The sequence below is a fragment of the Eurosta solidaginis genome, chromosome 3 (assembly GCF_040869045.1).
Source record: "Eurosta solidaginis isolate ZX-2024a chromosome 3, ASM4086904v1, whole genome shotgun sequence".
Classification (NCBI taxonomy): domain Eukaryota; kingdom Metazoa; phylum Arthropoda; class Insecta; order Diptera; family Tephritidae; genus Eurosta; species Eurosta solidaginis.
In genome coordinates, this window is record NC_090321.1 from 52226870 (window position 1) to 52241373 (window position 14504).

The 14504-nt window shown below is 39.2% G+C and overlaps 1 protein-coding gene across 1 annotated transcript in view; it reads right to left on the bottom strand.

Annotated features, from left to right (window-relative positions):
• The window catches only part of arr (low-density lipoprotein receptor-related protein 6), a 259110-nt gene that overhangs the window by 13916 nt on the left and 230690 nt on the right, over window positions 1-14504 (bottom strand). Inside the window, exons 3-6 of the mRNA XM_067771699.1 lie at window positions 7180-10211; window positions 6936-7096; window positions 6601-6870; window positions 13-640 (exon numbers count right to left, since the gene is read on the bottom strand). Of these exons, the coding sequence (XP_067627800.1) occupies window positions 13-640; window positions 6601-6870; window positions 6936-7096; window positions 7180-10211 (4091 nt within the window). The remainder of the gene's footprint in view (window positions 1-12; window positions 641-6600; window positions 6871-6935; window positions 7097-7179; window positions 10212-14504) is intronic.

The window sequence follows — 14504 nt, forward strand, 5'->3', positions numbered from 1 at the left end:
ATGCTCGCTTACCTTATTGATGGGACATTGAAATTCGCCCGGCCGTTTACAGCAGTCCGCCTCATCATGTCCATTAGCACAATTTGTTGTACCATCACATACCAACGCCTTATCGATGCATTCACCAGACTGACAGCTAAATTGATCGGGTCTACATGAGGGACAACCTACTTCATCGGATTTATCTGGACAATCACTTTGTCCATCACAACGCCACGATGCTGGTATACAATCCTTATTCAAATCGCTGCTAGAACCATCACCTTTAACTGGTGCCGCGCATGTGAAATGATCGGGACCGCAAGCTGGTAAGGCGCCGCAATTTTGTCGATCTTCAAGTAACATAAGATTTTTCGGACACGAACAAATGTCACGCGAGCGCCCTTCGGACGAGGCGATACAAATGTGTGAGCACTTGGTGCGACTGTGTAGGCAAGTGTGATTGCGGAATAGCTTGGACTCGGGCGTCCAAACGGCGACTATATCAGTGATTTGGGGTAAACGTTGCATTTCCGGTCGACGTCCATCGCCATTAACCGATACACGCTCCACTCCCGTCTTATCGTCTAGCCAATAGACGTAGCCTTGGAGTGCGGCCAATGAGATGACTTGCGAGATATGCGTTGAAACTACAATTTTTCTGTAAAAAAAGAGAAGAAGAATGGTTCGAATATTAATTAACAATTAAGTGAATGTGTTCTGTGAGCAATAAAACTGGGGCATTTGGAGATTACTTAAAAATTGGAGATATTTCTTTTTAATTTTTTCCGTATCTTATTGGAATTATATTCCAATGAATTGGGTTTTTCGAAAGTTCGGAGAAAAAAATTTTACTTTAATTCTTAGTAACATATTTCTTTCCTTTCCATTTCTTAATTATATATCGTCAGTCAAAAATCTTCCAAATTTATAGCACGAATCGCTCCGAAAAAATCATCAAAAATTGAAAAATGCAATAATTTTAATTCGAAAAATTTTTGGCTTGAAAATACTCCGAAAAAATTAGCTTCATTTTATCACTAAATTTCGCAACCAAAATTCTTCGAAATTTAAACTCCAAGTTGCACCGAAAATATAAAAAAAAACAATTTGAACTGGAATATTTGTTTAATTATTCCGAAAAAACATTTAAGTTTTGCAGTATTCCGAAAAGACTTGACTAAACCTCTCATTTCATAACTATATTTCGTTACCCAAGTCTTCCCATAGACTTCCACAAAAAAAATCACAAAAAAAATGAAAAATGGAATATTCATTTTATTTATTCCGCAATCTCTTAAGTCAAAACTTTTAGGTTTTGAAATACTTAAAAGAATAACTTTTCGTTCGATCACTATATTTCGCACCCAAAAATATTCGAAATTTATAGTACGAATTGCTCCGAAAAAATCACAAAAACAATTTAAAAATGGAATATTTATTTTAACTATGTATTTCGAAAACTTTTGTGTTTTGAAATACTTCGAAAAAACTTTTCATTTTAAAATCCGAGTTGCTGTTTGTTACTCAAAAATCTTAGAAATCTATACCACGAACAGCTCAGAAAAAATCAGAAAGAATTGAAAAATGGAATACTCTTTCAATTATTTCAAAATCTTCAAGGTTTCGAAATACTCCGAAAATCTTTACTCCTCATTTTATGACAATATTTTATCACTCAAAGACCTTCGATATTTTTACTATGTATTCACCCGAAAAAAATCAAAAAAGAAGAATAATGTATTATTTTCAATTATTCCAAAAACCCGGAAGTCAAAAATTTTGGATTAAGAAATACTTCGAAAAACAGTAAGTTTACCTTTAACTTCATAAATATATTGCGGTGCCCTAAAATCTTCGAGATTAATACTACAAATTACTCCGAAAAGATGGAACATTATTTTTAATTATTCTGAAAACATGGTCAAAAACTTTAAGGATGTGAAATACTTCGAAAAATGCAAAAACAAAATATAGCTTTGTAGTAAAATTTCGAAATTATTTGAAAAAAAAAACCATAGGAGTTGTGAAAATATTACATTTTGAAAGTTTTTAGATGGGAGAAGCTATGTGAGCTGCGTACCGTGTGTATTTCAGAGAAGTTCTATTCGAATTCGAACAAATTTTCATATCGATTCGAAATACAGAGCAAAGGCTCAGCGTTGGGCGGCCACCGTGGTGTGATGGTAGCGTGCTCCGCCTATCACACCGTATGCCCTGGGTTCAACTCCCGGACAAAGCAACATCAAAATTTTAGAAATAAGATTTTTCAATTAGAAGAAAATTTTTCTAAGCGGGGTCGCCCCTCGGCAGTGTCTGGCAAGCGCTCCGATTGTATTTCTGCCATGAAAAGCTCTCAGTGAAAACTCATCTGCCTTGCAGATGCCGTTCGGAGTCGGCATAAAACATGTAGGTCCCGTCCGGCCAATTTGTAGGGAAAAATCAAGAGGAGCACGACGCAAATTGGAAGAGAAGCTCGGCCTTAGATCTCTTCGGAGGTTATCGCGCCTTACATTTTTTTTTTTTAATACACAGAGTAAAAATTTACTCGTTTTAGAAAACAATCTTGGAAACGTACAGCAAAATTCACGTTTAGATTACTTCGAAAATTATACAAATTACAGGAAGATGACAAAAATTTACCAACATCTTAACTCCTAAAAACATTAAGGATTTTGCAAGCCTTACATTTCTTGTGAGCCTTTTTCGGAGTACTTCGCTAACTACGAAAATGTGTCCACCCTGCAGAATTTAGTTTTTAGTGACTGGTTTTTGCATTAATATCTATCTTACGAAATATAGGAAAAAGTTTTACAAATACAATTGTATTCGGAGTAACTTTAATTTTAAATTACTCCGTAAATTCGAAATTTAAGTAGTCAGGTGCGGAAAAGATTTATCTAGCATCTTTAAAATTTAAGACCAAAAGCCTACAGGAGTTAGAGCTCTATAAGCTATTGTGACGCATATTAGCAACACTAAGGCCTACTATCATCTCTAAGCCGATACTAAGCAGTCACTTGTATCAATCATTATGTCTACACATACGGAGAGATACTCACAAAAGTATGCAATCATCAGCAAAGTAGTTCTCACACATGCACATGCATATGTATATCTGATATACTCACAAAAGTACGCAATCATCGGTGGGAGTATCACTCACATATACAGGCGCATATGGCTATGCGGGAAGCTATAAACGTGCATCTGTAGTTTATAGCTGGTGAGTTTATAGCTGGTAAACAAGTAGTAAATTCTAGAAGAAAAAACACCTAGAAGTATGCGAATGACACGGCAGATAGTATAAAAGGAGCAAAAGCTGAGTAAGCAGAAATCAGTTTGATTTAAGCACGCTATTGGTTGCGAAGTATAAGTGTTATTGTGAAGTATTTTCAAAGTAGTCTAATAAAGACCATTTTGCATTATTGAATATTGGAGTTATTTTATTCAACAGTTTAGCGATACGAACGTTAGCTTCTGCAAATAAGAGGAATTTCACTAAATTCGTTACACTATTATAACCTTATTAGGAGTATTTTCAATAAGCTAATCTATAAGCTGCTACAAAATTTTCAAAGTATTCGGATAACTTCGAAATTTGTTTCAGTATTTCTAAAATGTCTTTCTCTTACAGTAAAATCTAAAAAAATGTCGAATACAAGTTTATGGTTACTTCGAAAATTCGACTAATTTTCGGAGAGGTATAAACAAATTTTAATAACAATTTAGCTCCTACGAATATGTATTATCATACTACTTCTACAGTAAGACTTCTTGAGAATTATTTTGTCATCATACAATATCGTGCAATTACAATTTTTAAATTACTCGGAAAATTCGACAAAAATTTAAAAATTTGGATTCTACTTGATTTCAAAGCTGGAAACAGTTGGTAACTTATTCGGAGTATTCGGACTCTCCGAAAAAACTTAGAACATTTTTCATGTTAATGTTTTTATACGCCATATTTGTACATTTTTTTGTGTGGAAAAATGGAACAATTTTCTGAATATTTTGAAACTACTGCGAAAAAACGTTTAGTATTGGTTTGGCATTTTTTTATAAAAATAATTTTTGGAGTTAATACTAATTTTTTCGGAGTATTTGGAGAACTCCGAAATATTTAGAAAGCTTTTCCACGCTAGAGGTTTACGCCGATCATTATATCCTCCTTGCGGAGGGACTGTCCTTCATTCACTTACTCCATGGAGGCTTCGAACCTAGCCCCGGTATAAGGGAATGGTAATGCTGCGTCTGCCGAAAAAAATTGAGGTACTTAAAATGGTGACACTTTTATCTGTATATCTCGTACAAAGCGTAGTTTCACCGAAGGAGATGTTCTGGTCTAACTTCTAATACTCATTACGACACGATTTCTTTAAATTATTTGTGACCCCTTGCTGGTCACGCACAAAGGCGACTTACGGTTGCTATTAATGGTCTTTTAATAATCACGGCACAGTTTTAATGATGAGCACCAACGCTGGCCTATTGTTAATCGCGCCAAAGGGGGCATCTAGTTTTTTCGGCTCTTTTAAGAGCTATAATTCCCGAAGTGCGAACAGTAGCAATCCTGTCCACCACCATCGCTACCACGCATCCTGACCCCCACACAACATGCCAGTACAGAAGCTATAGGACTGCGAACTAGAAGCTATATGTATAGCTTCGAAGACTTTCTAACGGATTTTTTTTTGTCGCGCTATACTGCCGAGCACTACCAGAGAAACACCTTGAAACGTTGGGGAGTGTCTATTGGGCCAAGGATGCCGCCCTCGAAATCATAAGCAGTCCAAGTGGATATTATTGCATAACTCATGGGTGACAATAGTATAATCCTACATAATTTAAATTTTACAAGGACCCTGGACACCTTTATTTAAATGTAGACCAAAATTTGCAGACGTTTGTGTTCGAAACATTGATTTCAATAGTCTTCGCTAAACCAAAACGATATTTTAGAATGAAAGTCGACCGATTTTAAGTTGAAAGATGTTAAGGTTATACGCTCAGTTCGAACTGTTGTTTTCCGGACTCTTGATACAAGAATTCATTATGAGTAACCGCATAGCTTCAGTTTTCAAACTAGTTCCACTGTCCACTATGTTAGAGTAGTAGCACACCCGATCATTTGTTCGACTGTATGGGGAAAGCTTTTGCTTCACCACTTTGAGTGTTCTTGCGAAGGACAAAGCCTCACCATGTAAATATATGTGCCTACGTATTCACATATGTAGCAGGAGCCGAAACGCGTATGTGATATTTAAACTTGGTTGATAGGCTAGAATCACTGTGATTCACGCCAAGGGACTAGTTGGGATAGGGCCGCCAACTTTAGGAAATGTCAAAACGGGAGACTTGGGTGTTGAATGATGAAGTGTGATAATCAAAATTAACACATCGGACGCTATTTTAAAGTTTCGCAAATAAACGACAGATGTTTGAATATAAGGCCAAGTGATTTTTCAAACCCTTCTATCTTCAACTGAAGTATGAGGTGAGAATCCTTTCAAAGGGGAGTTTAAACCCCTGGGACCTACTAAAGGATTTTGCATAACTGATTTCGCTTATTATTCCCAATCGGAATTTAGAATTTTTGAAAAAATCAGCATTTTTTTCGGGTAACTTGCTTTTTTAACAACAGAGGGACAATTTGAAAACATGTTCGACTTTGGTCATTTTATTTGAATTCATTGTTCCTTCTTAATTTTTTTTTTAAATTATGCAAAGTGTGCATTTAAATTTTTTATACAATTTTTATTTTAGTGTTTTGTTTTAATGAGTTGGTGAATTGGGTAATGCAAAATACGTGTTAAGCTGGCAATGAAAGCGCCTGTTTTTTTAAATTACTTTTGAACGGGTAGAAAGTTATATTACGCAATTTGGATTCTTATAACTGGCAGTGATGCGCATCCGTTGATACCCCTTTCGACCATATCCGTCCAATTTTCGACATGAACAATAAATGGCCTAGACAGTCTTAAATGAGTAGAAAATATAGTACCGCGCCGGACGCAGCCGCCGCCGCGTCGATATTTTTGTCATTCGGCGGCGGCCTACAAAAAAGGACGAAAATCGGCGGCGGCGGCGGCGTATATCTCTCTTCCACGCCTACTATACATGAGTTTAAAGTTTCAAATCATCTCACTGTAAAATCCAAACAATTTTGAAGGTACAAGTCTTAAAAGTTTCCGCAAATTAGATGTATTACGCCTACCGTTCGAGAAAAATTTACCTACCCCTTAACTTCTAAGATTATATTAGCATTTCCACGGTTTTGTATTTCCTATAAGCTTCATACAAGTATTTGGTCAACTCCGAAATGTTCCGAATATATTTTTCTCACATAGTTTTTAGTTTTCATTCATACATTTTTGTGATTTATGTTCAACTCAGAAAAATTGAAAAATTTTTTTAAGCACAAGTTTAGAAGTTTTCCCGAAAATTTTATATACAATTTCTAGTATAAGACAAAAGTTTATATTACATCTTAACTACTAAAAATACAAAACACTCTACCAGTTTTGTATAGGCTTTAAACTAGCTTCAGCCAAGTATTTGCGTAACTCCGAAGAACTCCGAAACTTCCTCCACATATAGTTTTCAACTTTAACTTACTTATTTTTGCCATTTATATCCATTGAATCGATGCGCTTGCCATGCGCATAATAAATCATATCACTTTGTTGATCCACTGCTAGAGCTGTGACACCTTCTAGCTTAAAGGCAAGCACTACACGCTCAGCGCCATCGATGCGTGAACGTATAATGGCCTGTTGACTGCCCACATCAGTCCAGAAGAGTAAACGCTTCATGGTGTGCACAGCAATATTGCGCGGTTTCTCCGAATCGCCAGTATCTATAACACCAATATTATCGCCATCGAATCTAAGCGAAAAAATAGAGCGATGTTTAAAATAAAAGAAGTAAACAAAATCGTAATCCACAGTCACCTCGTCACATTGATGCTATTCGAGTGCGAGCACGTCCAAAAGAGCAAACGACCTACAACATCGAGCGCAATATCGAAAGGCTGTGATCCAGAACCGACCAAAACTTTAACGAACGTGCTATTGGCGGGTGAATGTTTGATGCTGTGACTACGTCCTTCGACCTGTTAATTGAAGAAATGTAAGTGGACGATATTTAGTATTTTTCTATTCGCGCGCAACCGCTGAGTCACTTTCTAAAACTTACCCAATAAATATGATGCGCAATTGGATCGTATTCTACAGCGCGTATATTCTTACCCAATATGGGTAACGGCACATTCGGACAATCGCTTGTATTCGGCAGCAGGCGCCCAAAACTGTTACGTTGACTATAGATAATATAGTTTTTGGGTGGCAAACAGGACACATTATCCTTGGCGAGCGTGTAGTGTGTTGGACAAGCGCAGATCATACCACGACGCGCCGGTTGCGCCAAACACAAATGTGAGCAGCCGCCATTGTTAACCATACATGGGTTGGTGCCCGTTTGACGATTTTGATAGAAGATCAACAGCGAACGTATGTAGGTCATGCCACTGTGCACGAGTGTGCGATTTTCACCGGTAATTTTGTGTACGCGTTCAATATCTCCCGTATTCCAATCACTCCAATATACATAGTCCTGATAGAGCGACATTGCATAAGGTTCATCCACATCGGTATTGATCAACACTTGACGTTTCTTGCCATCCCAGTCTGCCGACTCGATTTTCGTGGGACGCGATTGTGTTGCCCAATAGAGGCGACGTGTTTCCGGATCTAAAGTCAAACCGGTTGCATGATTTGCGCTTGAAATTATCGTTTGCAATTCACTACCGTCCATGCCGGCGCGTCGTACCGAATCCGAGGGCGATTCAATCCAATACATGTAACCACGTTTGGGTTCTAATACCAAAGAGCGCGGTTCTTCGACACCCTTCCACACCAGCACGCGTCTACTAGTACCATCCAAACGTGCAACCTCAATGCGACGCGCTTCCGAATCGGTCCAATAAATATTATGCGCCAACCAATCGACCGCCAAGCCTTCGGGACAAATTAGGCCAGAATCTATGATGCGTTGCACAAAGGAACCATTCAAAAAGGCCCGATAAATACACTTTGATTTCTGATCCGTCCAATATATGCGCTTATCTGCGACATCTACATCCAAAGCGTGCGCATCACGCACATCTTTAAACGGTATCTTCTCATCATTATGATTACCCTCATTGTTGTCAATCGATATGCGTCCAATATGTTCTTGACGCGAGAAGAGTAGATAAGCCGCTGGTATGACGCATGTCTTCTTATCATTCGCCAACTCATACTCGATCGAACAACGGCAAACATAGTCGCTTGGACGATTCAAGCACAACTGCGTACAGCCGCCATTACGTACAGCGCATGCATTCGCGCCTTTGATATCACGCAAACGCGTCACTTTCAAACCCATCAAATCGGGGTATTGATCAACGACGACTATGCGATTATTACCCGTGATTTTATGGGCACGATCAATTGCGCGTCGCTGCCAATCAGTCCAGTACAAATAGTCATCCAAGATGCTTAAACCGAATAAATGTTTCAAATTATCGCTGATGACAACACGCCGATCTGAGCCATCCATATTCGCTACCTCAATCTTATCTGTTTTACCATCACACCAATAAATAGTTTTCGCTGCAATATCTAAAGCAATACCATTGGGCCAACCCAAATCCTCGGATACAAGCACTACACGTTCAGAGCCATCCAAAGAAGCGCGCTCCACCTTTGGTTTCTTCTCATTCCAATCACTCCAGAACATCCAACCCAGCGAAGGAGCAAGCGCAATGGCGCGCGGCTCTTCCAAATCTTCATAGATCAACACTTTACGCGCCGAACCATCCAAACGACATACCTCCACACGATCCGTTACAGTGTCCGTCCAATAGAGATTACGCGCCAGCCAATCGACAGCCAATCCATCAGGATGCTGCACTTCGGTTGTTACAAAATCTTGTATAGCTGTGCCATCTGGATGCGCGCGTCTTATCGTATAGGCTTCAACATCCGACCAGTAAATGTACTCCTCAACAGGATCATAGTCAATCGCAATCGCATACTTCACCTTACCCAGTGGCAATGGAAATATCGTAAAATCTGGCGTATCTAAAGAAATTTTACTAATCTGTCCACGTTGTACAATGAAAAGCATTTCACGCGAGCCATTTGCGCATGTCGTATCCGTAATGAGTTTCACGCCCGTCGGACAAGCGCAGCTATAACCTTGCGCATTTGTCGAAAGCAAGCAAAGATGTGAACAATTGCCATTGTTATGCATGCAAGGATTATCTTCGTATGGTTGTAGCGTTGCATCCCAAGTACGCACGGAAATAGGCGCTTCGGGCGTATCGATGAGTTCGCGTAGCTCATGTGATTTCAAATCATAGGTGTTCAATGAACCACCCTTCGACCAATCAGTCCAAAATAAACGATTATTGAAATACGTCACACTATAAGGATACTCTAAATTGTTAACCACTGTACGCCGATTACTGCCATCCAATTTCATGACATCAATAAATTTCAAATGACCATCCGCCCAATAGATGAGCTCATTTTGCAAATCAACCGTTACACCATTTGGCCAAAATATATTATCTTTAACAATAGTCATACGCGTCAATGGATCACCATCCATGCTAGCACGCTCAATTTTTGGATATTCACCCCAATCTGTCCAAATGAGCAAACGCTTAGATGGCACCAACGCAATTGCACGCGGTTGATCTAAATCCGTCCAAAAGAGCACTTTCTGATATTTACCATTCATTGTTGATACTTCGATGCGATTTTTCTCACCATCTGTCCAATACAGCTTCTCCGTATACCAATCGACGGCAAGGCCTTCTGGTTTATCGAGTCCAGCAGATATCACAGTTTGTTTTTGTGCCTTTAACAATGGCACTGTACTATTTATGTTAACACATTCGATAAGTTCGCGTCCACAATCGGCCCAACAAATTAAATTGCGCGCATAATAGAAATCAATGGCCATTGTTTCGACGAGATCCTTGACGACAACATCAATTTGTGGACTACCAGTCGGACGTGTAATATTGGCGACTTGTATGTCATGATAGGTGGTGAAGAGTAGTGTTGTGGGCATGAATGGTGAAGCTGGCGTACTGCTGGGTAAGATGGAAGACGTTGCGAATGGCGATGATGCGACGGTTGATGAGATGGTAGAAGACAATGCCGTTGATATGCGTACTAAAACAGAGAAGAATTTTTTTTATTTAAGATTTAAAAAAAATTTGGAAAATATTATGACCTAAAACTAAGATATTTATCTATATATATAAAAATCAAATTCTGTGTGTATGTGTGTGTGTTCCCTATGGAAACGTATTTCCAACACTTCAATCATCACCAAATTTTGGCTATAAGTTCCTTCGATCAAGACGAAGGTTTTTCATATTTCAGACCTAAGAATTTTAATTTAATTTTTTTCCATTATCACGTGCGCCACTGGGTGGTGCGACAAATTTTGTATGTCAGCAAAAGTTACTCATACGCCATGTACGTACGTACTTAAGTGCAGAACTTTTGTTTGGTCATAGCATTGAATTCACAAAAAGTTTAAACGATTGCATTGAGTGATTTAAAAGTTTTTATTAAATTTAAGCATTCCATTGTAAAAATAGTTGTCTATATGAGATGATAGACAAAAATTGTGCAGCTAAAATATTTTTAATTAAGTTATGAGATTTTGAGTATGAATTGTGTGTAACAAAATATAATTTGAAAAATAAAGCAAAGAATGATAAATTTGAAGAATGCGGGATCTTAGAAAAAAGAAGGAGAGAGGTAGAGGGTGTAAAAAAAGAAAAGCGATAGATAAGGAAATTATAAAGGGTAAGAATGAGAAGAATTGGGAGATACATTTTGAAGAATGTCAATAAAATCTTACATACTGACTGCTTGACTTTGAGTAACGGAAAGGAATACGTTAAATTACACCTTTTTATTATGATTAGTATCTACCCAACACGAGCAACTCCGGGTACCCTGCTAGTACCAAATAAAAGGAACAAAGATCCGAGAAAAAAGCGGCGCATAAATTTGGGACTATGAAAGACTTAGCCTTTCTGGTAACCAGCATCAACAGCGAAAGCAATGTCGGCTAGGAATCAAATAGAGAATAAATCTATTTGGACTGAGTAGGCAATTGCAAAGTAAAGTCCTCTCCCGATGAACAAAAAATCACGCTCTACAAGTCGCTCATCATACCTGTCCTAATGTATGGCTCGGAATCATGGACGGTGTCGAGAGAAGATGAGCTGGCTGTAGGAGTGCGACGTGAATCGAAGGAAGTATAATAATGAGCTGTATGAGCTTTAAGCAGATATGAAGATAGTGCAGCAAAAAACACAAAGGCTTCGCTGACGAGGTTATGTTATGCGAATGGACAAAGTGCTCCGGTCAAGAAAGTATTTCAGTCAACACCGCAGATTGTAAGCAGTGGTAGCGGGAGACCTTTATTGAGTTGAGCGAGGAAGGTGGAGGAAGACTTGATCAATTAGCATCAACTATCGCGAAACAGAGATAGCTGGTGTGATTTTTTACGAAACGGCCAAAATCGCTCAGGCGGTTTAGCGCCAATGAATTATGATAAAGAAAGCGATCAGTCGAGGATCGGTAACGTTAAATAATAAATGAATTGTACATTGATATGCGGGAGACAGGCAATGAATTATAGGCAAAAGTACAATAGTACAAATCGGAAAAGTTGCGATGAAAATTTATACCTTCTTTGTACAGATAGGTCAACCATTTTAGGTTGTGTGGGGCAACAGTATAGAACTATTTCCGGGTTTCATTTCCGAAATTGGTTGGTATCATTTTCAGATTATTTGCGAGACAATTTTGGAAAAAACCAGAGGTATGAGGTAATTTCCGAAAGATGCTCGTCATTATTTATAAGTCTTCTTAGGTATTACTTGAGAACCTTTTCGGGACGTTGGGGATCTTTTCGGAATAGTTGCGTACTGAATTGGGATTAGTTTAGATTCTTTTTTAAAATGACTTTTAAATAATTCTCTAACAAATTCAGCAGCTTTTCTTTATGATGTAGGTCTACCTCGCGAAATTTTCGGAATTTTTTCGGAAAGATTTTGGAACTACTTTGTAATGTTTTCGAATCTATGTGGGAATTGTTTTGTGGTAGTTTCGGTGTTATTCGTTACTATTTAAGAAGAGCTTCATTAACTTGCAATACATAACAACCGATATTGACGAGATATAGGTTTGTTATCGGTTTTTTATCGGTTCGTTATCGATGAGTTACCGATTCGTTTTCGATGACATATCGATTTACTATCGACAAGACGTCAGCGTGTTATCGGGAAGTTTGTTATCGACAACATATCGATTTACTATCGACGAGAAACCAGCTTGTTATCGGTTTGTTATCGATAATATCGGTAGTACAGGTCAACTTGAGCTTGCTACTTAAATCAGGGTAGCGGGATCTTTCTAGCCGGAAGTGGGTATAAGGTCTACAGAAATTATGTAGTTCCCCAAGGCTCCTCTATCATTGGTTTTGACGGCTTAATGTCCACTGGAAGTCCATGCAGTACGCCTAATGTGGGCATTCTTGTATGGCACGGCTTTTTGGCGTCATATGCTTATAAATTAGGCCTCGTGGGTGACAAAAGTGCGGACTGACGTAGAAACAAAAATTATAGAAATTGATTTAATTTGGCGTCAGCGGAATTCGTGGTTGCAACCAAGTGTGAAAATGATATTACAGATGTCGCTTTTTAGCCGCCGTCGTTCATGTAATGCGGCCTTATTTCGGAGCTAGGCAGCAGTCTTTAGAGGTACTTGTTTGCCGGCTCGTTCAACCTAACCTAAATATTTGCCATTAGCTTGAATATAGCTTTAAGCTTTAGCTTTCTGGTGAAATATGGGCTTAAGTAGGTTAGGTTAAAGTGGCCGCCTCAGCTGCCACAGCGGGGACTCACGTAGGCTATTGTGGCCCGTTGTGATACCACGCAGGCTCATTTCTGTAGAAAGTGGTTCATACAGCCATGAAGCTAAACCATTGCCTAATGTAGCGTAGAATGTTGTTGTTGTTGTTGTTGTATTAACGATAACGACACACCCCGAAGGCTTTGGGGGAGTGTTATCGATGTTGATGGTCCTTTGGCGGATATAGATAGATTCTATATGTTCCGGCAACAAAGCGCCATTAAGGACTAGCCCGCCCATCTCGGGAACGATTTATATGACCACATTAAACCTTCTAGGCCATCCCGGCCTCCCCACCTTCTAGTTCCATGGGGAACTTGGGGTCGCCAGAGCCTGGGCTGTTAATGAAACAGGATTCCCACGGAAACCACTTGAGAGGGCTGCGCTACACAACCCCTTGAATCAATTTGGTATTTTAGTCGCCTCTTACGACAGGCATACCTACCGCAGGTATTTTCTAAGCCCCCTAACCCGCTGGGGTAGCGCAGAATGCCGTTTATATTTGTGTATTGTAGCTCACCAAGGTACCCAAAGCAGTGTCTGTGGAAACATCGGGACCAGGTCTTCGACGGGGCGGGACTGTGTCATATATAATGCACTACGCTTGCTATCATCTCATAGTCCCTACAGCTGCGACATAAGTCATTTCTTTGCCCCCATATGAGCATCATGGGTTCCCTTAAGACAGTGAGCCTTAATTATCTATGTAAGGCCCCTTAATTATTTACGCTTTCCATCCACTCCTCATTCTGCAGCTGCGGCAGCAGTCATTTGTGACCTGTTAGAAACCCGCTAATGGGCTAATACAGAGTCAATTCAGAAGTATGACCGATAGCGATCTATTTACTTTCAGCTTTGGCCAAATTTTCCTGGACATCCTACATGTTGGTTCCATTGCCCATCTCGCGTTAGCTTGTTTCGTAAACTGGAAACGCAGCCAGTACCTGCGTGTATTTAGAGGAGGGTTCACCCAGCGAGAAGCAGTGATTGTTTACAAGCAGGTGCCTTCCGAGATGTTACCGTGGTCTGGAATCCATATTTAAAGTTTCTAAACAAAAAACAATTTACCATACGAACTCCTACAATAAAACTGTATTATATAAGCACAATTAAAAAATGCAAACAATACATACATACATAACCACTACACTCTCATCTGAATTGACGACATCCAATAACACGCACGACTTAAGCAGAGCACTTCAACTCCTAAGCCAACATAGGGATTTATGAAAGCTAACAAAAAAACAACCAACGCAGCTGTGGGCATGGAATTGAAATTCCAGTAAACAAAAAGTAATCCAAATGCTGCTGCAGCAGGCGCGCGCGAGTCAACCCCTTGCATAACTATGAATGCGTAAGCTTTTTATTTTTTGTTACAGTTGTTCATACGCCTAACAATATGCCACACACTGCTGGCGTATCAAAAACTCATTTGAGGTGGTGGGGTGTTTTGCACTGATGAAATTTTGCTGCAACATCATTAACTATGGAAGAGTCCGCATGTAGCGCTCGCTGTTCGTCCAAGGA